At 42.1% G+C, this 19,520-nt stretch overlaps 1 protein-coding gene across 3 annotated transcripts in view; it reads left to right on the top strand.

The window, feature by feature from the left end:
- Positions 1 to 19,520, top strand: part of SGCZ (sarcoglycan zeta) — a 190,529-nt gene that overhangs the window by 120,617 nt on the left and 50,392 nt on the right. For all 3 annotated transcript variants that reach the window (XM_060278820.1, XM_035112879.2, XM_060278819.1), the window contains one exon: positions 6,478 to 6,565. In XM_060278820.1, the coding sequence (XP_060134803.1) occupies positions 6,478 to 6,565 (88 nt within the window). The remainder of the gene's footprint in view (positions 1 to 6,477; positions 6,566 to 19,520) is intronic.

Below are 19,520 nucleotides of genomic sequence, written 5' to 3'. Positions count from 1 at the left end.
AACACTGAGCACTTACTATAGTGCTCAAAATCTAACTCGTAATGACTTCATTGAAATTAAACTGTCATAGAAGTAGCGTGACTAATTTTGAATTCCTCTGATCAAGTGAATGCAAAGAGCCTAGAGGATATAAGGAAGTCAGTGATAAGAGCCTGCAGGACCAACCCCAAAATAAATATTAGGCTACATAATATACCATACTAATTAATTTCTATTTTCACAAAGATGAAACAGAGACTTCTGAAAGAACAGATGCCACAATCCAGCACAAGGTAAAGAACGCTTAAGCCCAGTGGGACCAAAGGTCTTAAGCACACCTAATTCTCTGCTGCATTGTAAAAAGGTACCTCACATTCTTAGCTCGGGGAGGACACACACCCTTTTCTTTTTCATTAGATTAATGAGCATATAATGTATTCAAATAAGCTCTGTTTATTTTAATGTGCTTCTAAATTCCAGTTAGAAACAATGGATTCATTCAGGCAATGTCAAGTTGAAATAAAAGATAATCCGTACCCCTGCAGTTTAATGAAAAATGCATTAATACCAATCAAATGACGGAGAGATAGAACACGTGTTGTTCTTTTGGTAGTGGGAGGGTTCCCCCCCCCCACTAAGTGCTATAAACAACAAAGTGGTTCTTTGAGGATGTATTTTGATACCTCAGCCATTAAGTCATTTATTACTGCAAACTCTTTTGCCAGACCAGCAATCGCTGGGGCTAAGGAACTTCAAAAAGTCCATAAGGGGCATGAGAAAAAAAAATCTAATCACTACTTAGGAAAAATAGCCATAGCAGCTGCTTTGGTTGCCATCAAGTCCCTTGGCAATGTTCATATTCTCAGCCCAAATGATTGCTTTGGGCACAGACGCTCCCAAACAGTCATGTCTCTGCAGCTGGAAAGATGGACAAGCCGAAAAGCCCCTTCCATCTGCCAAGCTGCAGGAGGGCAAGCTGTTTGACAAACTATTAAATAAATCAACTGCAGAGGGGAGGAAGAGGAGAACATACAATGCACTTGACAACCTAGGAAGGAGCTCACCATGACTTCAGACGTTCCTGTATGCAAGTTAATGAACTGATGGAAATCAGTTCTGGGAGGAAGGCTCCATGTTGGAGAGTCAAGTGGCCTTCAAGGGTAACATTAGCCATTATCCAACAATTCAGTTGAACTCAACTTACTTTGTTTAATCAGAAGGGAGATACGAGGCTTACTTCCAATTTCCAGTAAGGATGCTTGAGGAAGGGTGAAATGGTCAATTTTAGCTTTTCATTTTTACAAAATTAAATTCAGCTCTCCACGTTTCCAAGTCAGTCTTTCTTTCTTTTCTTTTAAAGGGGGGGGGTGTCATGGAAATTAATCAGCATTTTAGCTCAATTTCTCCTAAAATTCTCAGTCTTTTCTTTTAAGGGGGGGCTCATGGAAATTCCTCAGCATTTTAGCTCAATTTCTCCTAAAATACACATTTTTGTATGCATTTTTCTCTAATATACACATTTTTGCTGGTTCCCTGTAACCTCACTTCTCACAGTGAGGGAACTGCCACAAGGCCCTCGGAGCTGGACCTCAGGACAGTGTTTTTTTCAATCATTTTTAATATATATATTTTTCAATCATTATGGATTATTTCCCAATACTCTTTTACCCTTTTACAGGTCCGTAATTAATTCTTCATTAGTCCTCAGTAGCATGACAGAAGGAAAATCAGGAGCAATGGTTTGCTTTTTTTTTTAAGTTTAGAAAAATGGAAAGTGTCCATAGAAAAGGCCAGATGACATTAAATTGTTTTAAATCACCAACCAAATATGTCCTTCACTTGGACTAAGCTATTTTCCAAAAAGCAGTTAAAAGTCATGGGGTTGGAAGGACTGCTTCATAATCCAACCCTCTGCAACAAGATGTTTCAGACATAACACATGCAACAATTCAGCCCTCATGTCTAAATTGCAGTGTGTGGGACACGCTTTAAGTGCCTTCCAGTGTTGAGCTATAGAAGATTCCTTTTTTATGTGACAAGTTAAACAAATGGAAGAAAATTTCGGTGTGTTGTTTCTTACCCCATGGAGGAAGAGATTTTAATTGTTTCAGCAGGTATCGATACGGAGTAGGTGAGAGAAGACCCCAGAAAACAATCTCAATAAGCCAAATGAAGTAGTTAGATTTGAATTACATTGACTATTTTTATGTGAAGTTTTTCCTATTCTTTCCTGTAGAAGTTGTAAAAGATTGGTTTGACTTGATGATCTATATTTCTTTCCTCCTGGAAAAGAATTGCCATTGTACCTGATTTTAGAAGAGAAATAAAACAATTATGTTTTTTAAAAAAGTATTACCAAATTAAAAAGAAGCTGTGAGGTAGCCTGATTAGCAGGAGAATATCTGAATTTAACTGATAACATTGAAAATTTATCCAGGCATTTCTATATAGCTAACAGATGTTAGCAAGGACAGGTGGTCTTCTGTGCTCTTTATAATGCACCAGATTTCTATCCATTCTGAGGATTAATGCTAAAATAACAAACCAATGATTGTTGTTGTTTAGTCATCTTAGTCGTGTTCGACTCTCCATGACCCCATGGACCAGATCATGTCTTGGAAACCCTCACTTCCTTCTCAAAGCTTCTCCTTTTTTATGTCCATGGAGTTTTCTTGGCAAAATACTGGAGTGGTTTGCCAGTTCCTTCTCCAAAACCACTGATTAGACTGCAGTAAATAACAAAGTTGATAGATTACACTGCAGGTTTAAAAACAGCCACTAATTTCCTTACCTGTATTTCATTAAAAAACTGTTTCCATGCACTCATTTCTGAAAGCTTTTATAAAGTTGAGATTTTATTTCCTCTAAAAGATTATTATGAAAGAGAGAGAGAGTGTGTGTGTCCATGACCTAGAAAATAATTTTATTTGCTAAGCTGTCATAGCAACTGCACACTGTTCTGTGCCTCATTCAGTGGGAAAGCAGTTGGGGAGAGATTACTAATGCTGGCATCCGTCTGTTGTAAAAGATAATGGCCATCAGGTGTGTTATCCAGGGGTAAAGTCAAACTGTTGGAGAGTTACAGCGCCTGATGTGGCAGTAGAGACCAATACAGGAGAGATATGTTTTATTGCAGCTGGGGCAGATCAAGGTGCCCGGTTTTGCTGTAACAGGTACACCATGGTGTTTCTTCTCTTTGTGCTCCTCCCAGCGGTTTAGATTACTATCCAAATGCTCATTAGCAAGAATGTTTATTCATATTAGTCCTGGGCTCAACATTCCCCAAAGAGATCTTTCAGCCACATTTGGGAAGTGGGAAATTACTTCATTATGTTTGCATTTGGCTGCCTTGTGGTGGGTAGCAAAATACTGTAGCACTATTGCTCTGTCTAGCAATGTTGAGTCACACAAAGTGGGTTCAAGCCTCTTGGGCTTGCCGATTGGAAGGTCAGCAGTTTGAATCCCCACAATGGTGTGAGCTCCTGTTGTTCTGTCCCAGCTCCTGCCAACCTAGCAGTTTGAAAGCACGCCAGTGCAAGTAGATAAATAGGTACTGCTGTGACAGGAAGGTAAACGGTGTTTCCGTGCACTTTGTTTTCTGTCACGGTGTCCCATTGCGCCAGGCATGCTGGCCACATGACCCGGAAAGCTGTCTGTGGACAAACACCAGCTCCCTCGACCTGAAGCAAGACTGCAAGGCCCCTTCCCTGTATCTTTTATACTTAACTCATTTCCTTCCTGGTGCCAAAATATTCCCGCCTCATTTTTGCTAGCTGTCAGCAGGGTGCTTAAAATGTTTGTGCATATTGGGAAGTGAGAGATTTAACAAGCCTAATTGATTTACAGTGACTCAGTAATATTTTCAATCTATTCTAAAATTACCTTATCATTTAAATAGATATATTAAAGCTTTTTAAAGCAGCTGTTCATGATAGCCACAACAATTGGCTTGTATTTTGACATTTCCAGAGATTCGGAGTATAGACAACTTTGTTGTCCACCTGTCATCTTTCTCTGACTTATACAGTGTCCGTCAATTCAGTCAGAGAAACTTACCTCCTGCACTCTAAACAAGCTTTCTACTGGACGTGATAGGCCTGTTCTCATTTTTCCACCATCTTTGAGTCGTTGCCCTTTGGCTGCTGTCAAAAGATGAACAGTTGTCTCCAAACATCAGAAACAGCTATGTATATTAGATCTCCAAATACAACCAGAGACTGGATTGAATGCTGTATCATAACCAGTCACTTCCCTAACGTTTCTCATAACTAATTTCTATTACGGTGTAGTGCTAGGACAGTTCCAGAAATCATTAAAGCAAATTAGCTACAATTTTGTCCATCTCCCAGCTTATCCCAATCGAAGACACAATCAGTAATGGTTTTCCTGAGATTTGTACAGCATGTTAACCATGTAGCCATCATCAGACCCAAGCATTGTTTGCACAGCAATGCATGCTTGCTGAGGAATAGCCACACAGGTTCTGAATCCAGTGCCTGTAGCTATTTCTTAAACAGCAAGTTGATCTGCAGCAATTAAACAGGTAACAATGTACAGTGGTACCTCGACTTACGAATGACTCGACAGCCGAATTTTTCGACTTACGAGTGGGGCAAATGGCCATATGCTTACGAATTTTTCGACATTCAAATGGAAACCATGGCGGTTTTAGATAGGGTTTTTTCAACTTACGAATTTTTAGATGGGGTTGCTTCGACTTACGAATTTTTCCATTTCCAATGCATTCCTATGGGAAATCGCATTTCCAATGGCACTTTTCGACTTATGAATTTTTCAACCTACAAAGGTGCCTTCGGAATGGATTAAATTTGTAAGTCGAGGCACCACTGTATTGCTCCATGTCATTAAAAGAAATGCCTGCTCTTTTCAATATACCAAACCTATCTTAAAGGCACAGGGGCAAACCAGACTAGTTTATTTCTGGCTGGTTGGCAGCTCTTTCTGTTAGGTAGGGGTAGGGAAAATGGTTTAACCTGTCCTCCCTAAATGTGATCTTTCCCACAAAATAAGGTATATGGTTTCTAAATTGAACACCTTTGCTATTTGAACATAAATAAAAGAAATAAAAGAAAAAAGAAAAAGTGTAGACACCTCTACAATTTATTTATTATGTTTAAAATGATATGCTGCATTTCTAAAAAAAACAAAACGAAATGAAATGTAACTACTTTGATCACAAAAGCAAAATAAGATCTACTAACAATATAAGTTAGAGCTAACCCCAAACTCCTTGTATTAGAATTTATGAAGGATTTTGAGAGGAGGTGATAATTACTTTTTTTCTAGGGGCAGAGTAAACATTTGGGAGGAAATATTCACAGGCACTCACATGGTCTCCATTCAGCTTGCTACCACTTTTCTTTTTTTCTTGCTCAAATGCCTCTGAGCAGTGTTTCAGCCACTGCAAAAATAGCTGTGTAAAGTGGAAGCAGATTCCAACTCAAACCTAGTAGCAGCATAAGAAAGAATGCAGGAAGCCCAAGCCTCTTTGAAAGCCTGGAAAAAAGGCCACCATGTTTGCCATTCACCTGGCCACCCCAATAAAGCAAGCTGTGTAATAATTTCTTATGCTTCCAGCTGGGTCAAGTGGAGGTAGCCTCCCCAAACAATCTTTATTCAGCACATGTTCTGCTCTTTTGAATAGTATACCATCCCATGCAACCAGAATGCCAGGTTTTCAGACATCAACAGTCAATGTCACACCCCCTTTCATACTAAGGATCCCTTAATGACCACTCTCTTAGCAGTAGCATTGCCTTTAGTGTCAGAAATATACCAGAAATAGTGGCTTTGGTTGCTAAAACAAAATCAAATTGCAACTTTTCAAGTGGGGATATAAACGCAATGGCATCAAATGCTTGGCACCGAACGATGAGTCACTTTGTAGGCCTGTGTCTCTGATGCTGAATGAAGTTACATAAGGGAGCCATTTCAGAATTTAGAAACCTTGGAATAGCTCAGAAATCAAATTCTGCACCGTCTATTTCATGTGATTCCACCTGAGGGGCAGCCAACCTGGTGACCTTCAGAAGTTGTTGGACTACAGTTCCCATGATCCCTAAGCATTAGCCATCTTGGCGACAGCTAATGAGTGTTGCCGTCAGGGCTGGCCCACCTATGAGGCAAGTTGAGGCAACCACCTCGGGCTGCAGGAACTACAAGGACATCCTATCCCAATGTAGATCTTTATTCCCCGCCTTGTTCCCGATGTAGATCTTCACTCACCCCTTCTTCCCTGGCGGGGAGGGGAGACACCATTTTGTGGCTTGCCTCGGGTGCTAAAATGTCTTGGGCCAGACCTGGTTGTAGTCCAACAGAATTTGAAAGGTACTCCATTGGCTCACTTTGTTATAGCTGATATCAGCAAGACTGTGCTGTTTTTACTAGACCTCGCCAGCATACTTGTGTGTCAATCGTTATAGCTTGACTTTGCTATATTTCCCCCTCTCATTTCCTTGTCTTCTACATGTTTCCCAGGATAGCCCTCTGGTCTTACAGTCTGACAGGAATGTAACAGTGAATGCAAGAAACCACATGGGACAGTTAACGGGACAGCTGACTGTAGGTAAGTCTTATTCTCTAATGAAGCTTTTGCGTATCATGTTAACACTGCAGACACCATTTCTTTTAAATATAGTGTGTAGCAGGAAGGATGCAGGAAAGGATTATCCAAGTTCAGTGCACTCTAAATGTCCTTATTCCCAGGTAGCTGCAATTTTAGCAGAATTTAGCTCTGCAGTGGTAATTCGATAAAAAAGATAATCTATCCCAACAAATAATTGATTGGATAACATGAGGATTAACCCTATTAGAAAATCTTATTGCACTTCAACCTTTTTGCAGGCAGATTAATCTAGAATTCTTCTAGCCTTTTAGTAAAGCGAGTTATAATTTTCATGCAGCAGCAATGGTACAAAATGTGTGGGAATTATTTGCTAATATCAGAGGGTTTTCTTTTATGATTATGAACGCAAAACTCATGGCCTCTTCAAGAAAGAGGAAAAACATTCTGAGCACAGTCTCTGTAAGATACTGGGGAAGATAGGAAGCCTTTGGAATGTATTTCCACATATAGTGGGAATGTTGCTCAGAAATATAAGCATTTACTTTTAGACATCATGTGTTGTATTGCAGAGTGTGCATTGGAGTGCATGTAAATATATGTGGGTGTGTAATAACAGGATTTCCAAATCAGAAAGCTTGTTCCCTCTCCAATTTCATGAATTATAGCCAAAATAATTAGTGCAGCGCTGGAGACGAGAGCCACAGTGTCACTCTAACAGTGGTTCTGCCACTTTGGGGATATATTAGTGATTGAGGAAATAACTTGGCTCTTTGAACGACAAATCAGATATCAGGTGATGCTTCTGCCTATGTCAAACTGCCTCATTATCCTCTGTTGGTTTGGAGTGCTCTTTGTTCTTCTTCATTTACAGTTACTTTTTATAATGCTGAGTTTGTATGGTATTTTCCCAGCCCCCCCCTCCAAAAAAAAGATACAGGGTTTTTTTTTAGTAAGAAGAATCTTTCAATTCTACAGAAAAACACATAGAAAACTTTTACTGCTTATTTAAATAATGACCTCCCTTGCGAGCATATGCCATGCAGTATGTTACGTTTTTATTAATGTTCAGGAAGAATTGTTATAGTTCATAGTGATTTCTATCATAAATCACCCTCTGATATCAGGCTACTGTTCTTCTTTACAATTCTGTTGTTCCTAGTTGTCCCAGTTCAGTTGCTATCATTGCAGTGGCTTTATTGTAATGTCATCTTGAATATTTTTTAGTGGTCACATTACATATTAAAAGGATTGCAATATTTAGTTGATTAATCTGTTAGATTAATCAACTAAAATCCCTTAAGGGGCAATACATTTCTGTGTTTTTAAAATAAAGTCAACTGTTTTAATACAAGTACTTATAAAAATTTCAAGTGGTAAATATAAACTTAGAAGCCAAGTGCAACATTTGTGTTCATCACATTAAAAGCAAAGACAGTGCTCTTTCTCCCTGTTCTTCAGAAATATTATTTTGTTCCCATGGAAAACACCAGCAGATTTAATAGATGAGTTAATCGATTGAAACTTATATCAACTAGCATTTCTAAAGCAGCAAATCTAACTGATACCAAAAGATCCGTCACTAGACTGATGGTTTTTGACTGGTGAGTTTTGAAAATTACAACAAATGATCATGTTCCATAAGAGATCTCCTAAATCCAAAAACCTTAGCCAATTTATGAGCAGAGAAGACACTGCCCACTTTTGAAAGGCTCACAAGTAAACGTCTTTAGTTTCTATCTGAGCTGTTCTTGATCATCTCTATTAGCTTTTGGCTCCTGCTGGCAGACACAAGAGGTCCAGGAGAGGGTGTTTATGAACCTCTTTTCCTTCAGATCTTCCCATCCTACTCTCTTGATTATCCTTTTCTTTTTTGAAAAAGCCTTTTTGAGTGCATATAATGTACATTTCATGTACATTTAAGATTAAGGGGGAAAGGACTTCTCAGGTAGAAGGTCTGGAGCCAGCTACCTCTCTCTTTTTAGAAATGAATTGCCAAGCTTTCCCCCTTTCTTCTGATGAAGGGAGTGTTGCTTCGTTCATATAGTTATTCTACCTGAGGCATGGCAGTGTAATATGCAAAGACACAGCATCTGTGATGATTGCCCTAAACGGTTATGTCAAAGGCAGCCAGGCATGGTGGCAGATACAAATGGATGCAAATTAAGCCAGCACCTTTCCTAGCCATTTTGCACTCGCTGCTTCTGGTAAATACATTATTTAAACATTTAGCTCTAGCGGTATTTAAAGTTAGGTTTCTTCTGACACTCCACTGAATTCAATATAGGGAAGCGATCTGAAATTCAGGTTGAAGGAATGGCAATTTGTTGAGTTTTACCCTGTAAGTGACTAAATGGGTACAAGAGTCCAGTCGGCTTCACAATACAGCGTTTGCACTTAATCCTCTAAATATTTCAGATGCTTTAAAGCAACACATGTTCCCTTGTTACTCATTACTGCAAACACCTGTGAACTATTTAATTAGCCGTCGCAGTTGGTGCAGATTGTCGGAGGAGTCTACTGATTAAAATGTATCATAGTTTGCATTCCGTTTCACTTCTCTTGCTTTCTAGTTCTGGTGACATCTCTGCAGGGTCAGTTTACTTTTCAATAGTATCAAGCCCTCAAAGTGATTTCAGTCATCAGTGCAATCTGGCTGTGGGGAGGTATGCAGGCACCTGTAAACACCCTATAAAACTCGGTGCAATCGGATTGCAGTTAGAATCATAGAATCATAGAGTTGGAAGAGACCACAAGGGCCAACCAGTCCAACCCCCTGCAAAGGCTCCTGGGATTTCTTGCTGGTTTTGCACCATTTCTGCAGTCTTTCTGCTCTTTTGGGGGGCTGGACAGTTGTTGTTGTTTTGTGCTTTCCACACTATTTTTCAATTTAAATAAATTTATTTAATTTCCCCCCCGGTGCCACACATTTACACAGTTGTGCATGAGTTGAACGCAGCTAGGTGGGGAGATGCCTGCACACATCGTAACACCTGCAATTTCCACAGCATGTTGGGAATGTTCAGAGCACTTTGTATATCACATGTACTAAGTCACAAGAGGACCTGCACCAAAACAGTGCACTGAGACATACTCTTGCTCAGTATGCAAGCCAGCCAGTCATATATCCTGTATGGATGCCCCATTCTATTCTCTCCCCACCCTATTTTCTGTTGTCCTGCCCCATCTCCTGCCAATCAACTTACTGTGCCCAGTGAACATTTTCGGTCATCAATGGGCTAGGTTTTTGGGGAGGAGGTGTGTTCTTAATATATTTTTGCTTCCCCATGCCTCCCACACATGCTTGGATGATGTTGTTTGCGATACATAGGGATCCACATTCAGAGAATGACTTCACTAATAGCATAGCAGATCCTTTCTATAACTGGTGTTTTATATAATCTGTGGCTCTGTAGCTATCGCCAATGAATATAGATGAACTATTCTTTTCTTCTGTATAACATTTCGCTGCTAAATAAAGATAACAAAAATTGGAAGGAAAAAATCCATAAGGACATTTTTGCAAAAATCCCTAGCTGATTTCAAAAGTCCTTTCTGGTCCAGCCTTCTTTCTCTAGTAGTAGCTAGGTGGATCTGGAAGCTCACAAGCAGAGCTGCTATAATGATGATGATGATGATGATGATGTATATTTTCTCTGAATAGGGGAGATTCCATTTTGCTATCAATGCAAAAAGCCATTGATGCACTGCAACCCTCACTTAGAACTTCTAAGTGGACATGTGTGAGATTGTGCTATCATCCTCCTTGAGTTTGCCTCATTCTCTTGGAAAGCCATCTAAGGTTGTGGCCCTTATTACATCTATCAGGAGTTAATTCCGTTTCTTATAAGTGCATTGTAAGAAATAAGTGCAATTGTATGAATGCATAGCTGTCAACTTCCAGATTGGAAAATAAGGGCTCAGCAGCAACGCAGCACCGGAAGTCGCTTCTGCGCATGTCTGGACATGCACAGAAGCGACTTCCAGTGCCGGGCTGCCCGTGTCCGCATGTCTGGGCACCAGAAATCGCTTCTGTGAATGGCCGGGCATGCATAGAGGTGATTTCCGGCAGCACTCGGCAAGCCAAGTGAGCGAGCAGCCAGCCGGGAGCCAGGACATTTACGCAGCTGAGGAGTCTCCCTGGCCGGCAGGAGCTGCTTTCTTATAAATCTGGGGGATTCACGGGATATTTTGCAATAACAGCAGGAAACGGATTTAAATACGGGGGTTTCCCGCAAAAAAATGGGAGAGTTGACAGCTATGTGAATGATGGCACAGTAGATTTCAGCCAATCATAAGGAAAGCAACTTGATGTAAGAGCAGTTTGACAGTGTGTGTAGAGAGAGGCGGCATAAATGTTGAAAGAAGACTGGGGTCAGATGGGCATTGGTGCTGGTTGACTGTCATCATAAGGTAAGACATAAAAACATAATAAGAGCCCTTCTGGATCAGACCAGTGGTCTAGTAATTAGTCCAGTGGCCAACCTGATGCTTATGGGGACCCCACAATTAGGACGTGAGCTCAACAGCACTTTACCCAGCAATTGGCATTCAGAGAGAGATCTTATAGTAGTACACAGCTATCATTACGGGTAGCCACAGCAGACCACGTTGTGGTTCACAGTTCTGTGTTCTGCAGCTTAAGATAAGGTACCCAAGATAAGGCTATTGGAAGTAAGCTTTTAGAATTTAAAAACCTATGTTTAGTTAAATGTGGATGTGATAGATGGATGTAGTATCAACAAAAGCAACAGAACCTGGAGAAGATTGGGGCTGGAAGACCAAGGGAAAAATGTGTAGATACATGGAGGCTAAATTGTAAGTGGGCGCATTGTGTGATACCCCCAAAGGCTACTGTTTACATCAGGCATCCCCAAACATCCCTCCAGATGTTTTGGCCTACAACTCCCATGATCCCTAGCTAACAGGACCAGTGGTCGGAGAATATGGGAATTATAGGCCAAAACATCTGGAGGGCCGAAGTTTGGGGATGCCTGATGTGGACCACCGTGAGCACTGGAAAAATGTGGACTCAAAATAGTTTCAATAGATAAAAACATGGGCAGAAAAAGAACTTAAAATGTATGGGACTAAATATTTGATTACTATTCTCATACCCTGTTCTTCATTCAGTCATTTCAGGGTAGGGTGATGTGTTGTTTTGAGGAGCAGGCTGCCTGTTATTTAAATGGCGCAATGTGAATCGATGGCTTTGGTTGTTTTTCTTCTTCTTAATAACAGCAAAGCTCTGCCTGCTATTACTGCCTAGTACTAGTTGTGCTGATGTTATCGCCGTGAAAATTGCAGGCGTATCTTCTCTCTGTGCTGCTTCCTTGGGCTGGGCTATGTTGAATCCGGGATGTGGGTGGTGTGGAGGGAGGAACACCCAGGTGCATAATCTGGAAAAGGATAATGTGATGTTTGCATGGATGTTGGCAATAAACGCATTGAGAAGTATGTTAAGAAGCCTTCATTTTGTGTAATGAAAGCCTGGCTTTAGTTTATAGGTCTGTTATAAAAGTCACAATAATGCAGAGATTAGTTCCAGTGACTGAGCAGAATGGGCACAGAGGACTGGCTTAGCATAACAATGCCAGCAAGGCATTGATCATTTGGTGGCGGCGGCATTGTGCTCAGAATGAAGCGGGGGGGGGGGAGAATCCAAATGCTGCGCATGCTTTTCCTTTTACACTATTCAGTTGGCCCACCGAAATTAAAAGACCTACCTCACAGTAGACTATGAGAGGTGCTTAAAGTGATGTTCAGAACATCCTATTTCTGGACACTCCAGAAGACATACATCTACAGGTGAGATCTATCAGAAAGAAGGGAGTGGCAAAGGAAACCTAAGGCTTTCCCATATTATTGTGATCACCCTGACATGTACATTGAAATTTCACAAACTCGTCCAAGCCACATTAGCATTGTTTTACAGTACTGCTGCTCCTTGTAACTCATATATATTGTTTAACACAGCTGATACTTTTATAGGGGAACCTACACTTCGTGCATTAGGAGAGGGGAGTTGCAGATCAATTATGGATTTAGGAAAACCACCTCGAAAGCAGGGGGAGGGGGGGTCAATCCTGGTTGAGTTTGAGAACAATATTGGACAGTTAAAAAAATCGGCATCTGCTTTATTATTGGAGTCCTCTTAAGCACGGATAGTAAGCCACTGCCAGAAAAAGGTTTAATGAGGATAAGTACTTATTTTTCTAACTTCTGAGACCCCCTCCAAATGAGAAAACAAACATTATTCAGGTAGCACTGAATCTGTTTGGGGGTGATTTAATACACCTCTTCCAAAGACCTTCCATTTAAATGGCTTGTTTCATATATATTAACTGCTAGTGCTTAGCTACTAGGGCAGATGCTATGTGACTGTCATGACATTCAAAAAGCTGCTGCCGGGCGTTAAGTACAGTTAAATTATTTCCAGCATCTGGCTCTATAACAAGTCTCCGACAGGATATTAAATTTTTATTTTTGCTCTCTCTCCGCCCCTCCTGACATCCAGACATCTCATTAATTTTGGCAAAACTATATATCCTGCATGCAAACTGGAGAAAGCCATTAAAGAGGGCAAGTACATTTAGTGCCACGTTATAACTTAACATTATATCTGGAGAACATGTTGTCATTCCCACATGCCTCTGGCTTAACCTTTAAACTGTCATTGGCAAACAGCTCTGTGGGATGTTAAGATGGTAGCAAATAGATATGCATCGCTGTAAAAGGATTGCATTTACTTAATCTGTCCGTGCATCTTTCTAATTAGGGGATGGGAGGAATTTGCGACCATCCGGATGTTGCTGTACTAGAACTGTGAACCAGCTCCACAGCATTTATTTTTATTTATTTTTTTAAAAAATATAATCTACTTCCTCAAAAAAATTATCCACAGCCACAAGTTCCTTATTCTGGAGACATTGATCTCACACCGTGTTTTGTTTTCCCTACTTTAGTCTAAAATCTTTTTCTTTTTCTTTTTATTGCAGTCACCATGTATCAGCAGGTAAATGCAAAGTCAGTTGTTTAGCTCAGTTCATCCACCAGTGGGTATGGATGAGCTTGGTGCAAAACGCAGTCTCCGCTTTGCAGTGAAAAACAATGTGAATTGTGTTTTATTTTAAGCAGCTACTAATATAAAGCAGCTGGTGATGTTGATATATGTTGGTTTCTGTTTCTATAACTCAGAATAGTTGTGCTGCATCGTTATGTTTCTTTAATAAAGTAGCTCTGAGAGATGATAGATGATTGATAGATAGATAGATAGATAGATAGATAGATAGATAGATAGATAGATAGATAGATGATAGATAGATGATAGATGCCTTTATTGCAGCTATAAGCTCATACATAAAATAAACACAACAAGACACACTTGTCATACAATCGATAAAATAGGATAAAATAAAACACAATACAAACGAAAGAATAATTAAAAGTCTGACCTATACAACTTTCAGATATTTAATACAGAAAAGGGGGAAAGGAAGGATTTTAGAATTCATCTAAGAGGCCATTTCGCCTCTTGAAGGTCAGAACAGAGGTTAAAAATCTTGCCATTTGCAAGGTTACCACTGAGTCAGTATCCTCTAATAAAAAGGCAAGTTGGGTCTCGACTGGGAGTCCAGATAATTTCTGGACTAATGGACTCAACAGATTTCTCCTAACAGCACTGTACAGAGGGCAAACAAAAACTATGTGCTGGAGGGATTCATTCGACTGATTATCACAGGAACATAAGTCTGAGACTCAGCCCTTAGAGAATCTATGGGACAGAACCCTGGAGGGGAAGGCGTTAAACCTTGCTTTGATGAATGCAAAGCAATGGTTAGCAGTGGTGAGGGTTGGTAGGTAGGGTGGAAGGTAGCTCTGAGAGATTCAATTCTTCCCTCGGTTTTTATATAAAGCATGAGTAGGCAAACTTAGGCCCGGGGGCCCGATCTGGCCCGTGGACGGTCCTGGAATCAGCATGTTTTTACATGAGTAAAATGTATGCTTTTATTTAAAATGCATCTCTGGGTTATTTGTGGGGCATAGGAATTCATTCTTCTTCTTTTCAAAATATAGTCCGGCCCCCCACAAGGTCTGAGGGAAAGTGGACTGGGCCCCTGCTGAAAAAGTTCGCTGACCCCTGATATAAAAGCACAACCTCACTCTCAGAGTCATCTTTGTTTCAAGATCATGTAAAATGGCAGTTATACAGCCAGTCTGCCACCTGCTGAACTTGCTGTTGCTACCTTGTGTAAGTCAAGATAGTTTGTGTACAGTTGATTCTTCACATGCAGTAATGTGAATTCCATTTTACCTACCTTTAAAACAAAACTTTACCACAGAAATAGAATTGGGCAGCGGTGGTTGGAGGGAGGGAATGATTTATCAACAGATTGTCTTTAAAATTTATGTCCTACAATTCACCCAGAAGTTACAGGGCAGGTTACAGCTCAACACACAACAGAGAAAAATATAATGGGGTAGCTCAGTTGGTAGAGCATGACCCCACGTTGTTCAAAAGATCCCTGCATTGCAGGGGTTGGCCTAGATGACCTTTGTGTTCCTTTCCAGCTCTATAATTCTAAGTTTAATGTACGGGGGGCTAGATAAAAGCGGTCAGATACTATATATGCAGCAGCCCAATGTCTATTTATCTCAGAGTAAGTATCACTGAACTCAACAGGGCTTACGTCTGAGTGGACATGTATCAATCTGTTTTGTTTTATTTAAACAATGGATATGCTGCTCAACTAAAACCATCTCTAAGCAGCTTAGAACAAATACAATACCAAAGAGATAAGAATTGGTTAATACTCAGTCTAAAGTCAGCATTCAGTGAAAAGCCTGCTGGAAGAAAATAGTCTTCATCAGGCACCAAAAGTTCAAAGGGGAAGGCAGGGGGGTAGGAAGATAGAGGCGGTGGGGGTGGGCTGCCCTGAGCGGCGGGCTCCAAGGGGTGCCATCGTGGGCACTTGTACCACCCCCAAAATGCGTGCCCCGTCCTGGAATGCATGCTCCGCCCCTCCGGGAGGTGCACCACGGCCCTCCGGGAGGTGCACCACGCCACCAGGGTGGGCGCCAGCCCTGCCCCCGGTGCCGGAGCATGAAGCTCTGCCACTGGGGGAAGGGATGTATCAGACCTCAGCTGGAAGGAAGCTGGACCCGCAATAAATTTTAAAAGGTAAAGGACCCCTGGACGGTTAAGTCCAGTCAAAGGTGACTATGGGATTGCGGTGCTCATCTCGCTTTCAGGCTGAGGGAGCCGGCATTTGTCCACAGACAGCTTTCCGGGTCATATGGCCAGCATGACTAAACCACTTCTGGTGCAATGGGACACCGTGACAGAAACCAGAGTGCATGGAAACACTTTTTACCTTCCTGCTGCAATGGTAGCTATTTATCTACTTGCAGTTTGATGTGGTTTCGAACTGCTTGGTGGGCAGGAGCTGGGACAGAGCAATGGGAGCTCACCCCGTCACGGGGATTCGAATTGCTGACCTTCTGATCGGCAAGCCCAAGAGGCTCAGTTGTTTAGACCACAGTGCTACCCATGTCCCAGACCCACAATACTGAACACACAGATCCTGTGTGACAAGCATCCAAGCCATGAGGAACCACCAACAGTGACCACTCCCCAAAAAATTGGCACTGGCCATTCGGTTTTTGCCAATCGCATAGCAATCGTCACAACTTTGTGTGGCTAGGCATTGAATAAACATTAGTTTTGGCTGGAGCAGAGGTTGTAGCCTCTGGCTCCCCACTCCACAGTTAAGGGTGTCCCATTAAAGAGATCCATGAGGAGTGGCTTCTGTCCAATGCCCAGGTGGGAGCTAGGGCCATAACGCTCCTCCAACAGGGACCTCTCAGGGTGGTACTCCTATTTGATGTAGGTCATAGTCCCCATCCCCATATGTGGTTTACCCTTAGATGCACTCCCAGCAGTCGGGCTGGAGTGGAACAATTGTCTTCACCCAATGTGTATGCCAAACCACTCACTCCTGTAACCAATAAAGTTGTTGCCTGTTTGAACCCCCCAAACTGTATGCTGCTATCTTACCTGTTTCTTCATCACCTAGGGAACTGCAGGGTCATAGGGCTTTGACACACAACCAGCTGTGAGATGAATGATACTGACTGCTCACTGCATTTTACTAGCTTCTTCTTCTAGCTGGTTCTTTGGTTGCTGAATTTTAAGTTTATCAGGTTTTGTTTCAAAAAAACATGTGTGTACACACACACATCCACTGAAAGCTCTCTGAAGCTTGATGTTGATTTGCAAGACTGGAGCAGTCAAGTGATGGAATCAGAACAGAAAAGGTTAAGGAATGCTTAATGCAAGCATATTTCAAAACCTCGAGCCTTGTAGTGAAATTCACCTTACAACGTTAGAGCAGCTAGCAGGGAAGGGATTGGCACCACTATTGGCAATTATTTTTGAGAACTCAGGGATGACAGGTAAGGTCTCTGAGGGCTGCAGCAGGTCAAACTCCATGCCTATTTTTAATAAGAAAGAAAGGGGCGAAAAACAAGGACCCGGGGATTACATTCGAGTAAGTTTAATTTAACATCTGGCAAATTTTGAGAGTAACTAATAGAGCAGTCAATCAGTAAGCAATGCACCTAGAGGAAAATAAGATGAACAACAGTAAGACAATGTGACTGGGCTCTGTTGAAGAATGACTGCTGTAATGAATCCTGAAAAGATTTCCTGTGTTTCCAATCAAGTATTTGGGTATGGGTGAGACTCTGGGCTTTGTATAATACCTCGAAGATTTTAAATTAAAGATTATTTTGTGCTCGTACCTTTAAGGAAGTTGCCGCATCCAAGGGCACATCGGTCTGGCCCAAAGAGGCAAATCATTACATAGAGACCTGCAGCATTTGCTCTATTCTTTCTAAGTTTTGCAGCCAATCTAATTTCCATTCCAAATTGCTCAAGATCAAAGGACTCCATGAGAGATAATCAGAAAGTGGGTAGAAAGAGTGAGGAAAAAGGGAGGGATAGACAGAGAGCAGGGAAAATTGAAGGGGTGAATATGATTGATGGTGATGGGAGATGACTAATCATCCTATATAATAATATGCAAGTGTCCCTGCGTCCAGTCCCTGTGTCCCGTGTGTCCCTGGGGTACTGCGCATGTACCCCAGAGACACAGGGATTGGACGGAGAGACAGAACGCGCACACGCGCGCGCTCTCCCCCCCCTGCCTACCGTTTAATCCGCTTAGTCTGGGTGCTCCGCTGAGCCCAGCTGGGCAGCGGGCGCCCAAGAAAAGGCCGCGATTCGGCCTCTTTCTGTGGCGGCGGCGCGTGGGGGGGCCGGCTAGCCCCTCCCACAGCCGCCGCTTCGTTGGGGCGCTCCGCTGAGCCCAGCTGGGCAGCGGGCGCCCAGAAGAAGGCCGCAATTCGGCCTCTTTCTGTGGCGGCGGCGGCGGCGCGTGGGGGGGGCGGCTAGCCCCTCCCACAGCCGCCGCTTCATTGGGGCGATCCGCTGAGCCCAGCTGGGCAGCGGGCGCCCAGAAGAAGACCGCAATTCGGCCGCTTTCTGTGGCGGCGGTGGCGCGTGGGGGGGGCGGCTAGCCCCTCCCACAGCCGCCGCTTCGGCGGGGCTGCACACCCGTTCCTCTTTGCTTTGCACACTAAAAAACAATAAAATCTGTTCTAGCGCCCGTTTATTTTAACGGGCTGAATTCCACTAGTATAAAATAAAGAGGTTCTCATATTCACTAAAATCTAAAGTAATAATGATTTGATACCGTGAAAATCCACAGAAACAAACTTTCCAGTAAACATGGAGGCAGTTTGGAGCCCAATCAGGTTGTAATAAATGTCTCCACCATTCCTAGAAACCGCAAAAGGGTATCCTCCTTATGTTAGGAAGCTGGCAGGGTGGTTTGGGAGTAAGGGATCTCTGGACCAAATCAGCAACACTTCGAATTGTGGCCAAATGGCAACCATTGCCGGGATGGCAGGATAGTTGTAACATGGTTCCATGAGTGTGTACCGGCTGGCATCATCCTTACTGCATTATGGACTATCTGCAGCTTCCAAAGGCGCCTCAAAAGAAGCCACATGTAGAGGGTATTGCATTGCTTCAATTTCAATGTGCTGTATTTTTCCGTCTATAAGACACCCCCATGTATAAGGCGCCCCTATTTTTGGGGACTGGAATTTCAGAAAATGGGGGGGAGATGGCAAAAAGTTGTTGAGTTTTTTTTTGGGGGGGAGGATTGCCCAGAGTTCTTGAGCTTTTGGGGGGATTACTGAGGGTTGTTGAGCTTTTTTTTAGGGGGAATAGCAAAAATCGATCACCCACATGCATTGCAAAATCCATCTCCCGTCTGTCCCCTTGCCAGCAGAAGCTGCCAATCACCTACACAATTGCCGCAGCGTCGGCCAATCAACACCACCCATTGACGCAACAACCAATAACACGCACTATAGTCACTGACAGCCACGGCAAAAACCAATCAAACATCCACCCTATGCACTGCCCATGTATAAGACGGCCCCCACTTTTTAGCATGATTTTTAAGTGGGGAAAACCTAGTCTTATACACGGAAAAGTACAGTAACTAAGGCCTATGTTAATTTATTCAGATCTGATGTTCTGGGCCTAGCTAATAACCGCCCCCCTCCCCCTACAATTACAGAAGCTTATACCTATGTATCTATATCTATGTATCTATCATCTATCTATCTATCTATCTATCTATCTATCTATCTATCATCTATCTATCTATCTATCTATCATCACTATCCACCTCTCCAAATTTATATAAACCTAAGTTTGTGGACTTGTGTCGCTCTTATAATTCTTCTTTCCTCATCACTTTCTTTCCTTTCTAAAGGCATGCAAATAAACTTTTTATCTCCCCAAAAATGGTGAATAAAACATCAGTTACGAACCTAGCATAACTAGATTATTTTACTGAGTGTGTACTTAATCTATTAATCT

The sequence above is a fragment of the Zootoca vivipara genome, chromosome 9 (genome assembly GCF_963506605.1).
Source record: "Zootoca vivipara chromosome 9, rZooViv1.1, whole genome shotgun sequence".
NCBI lineage: Eukaryota > Metazoa > Chordata > Lepidosauria > Squamata > Lacertidae > Zootoca > Zootoca vivipara.
The sequence above is the reverse complement of the archived record's forward strand: the minus strand, read 5'-3'. Positions and strand labels throughout refer to the sequence as shown.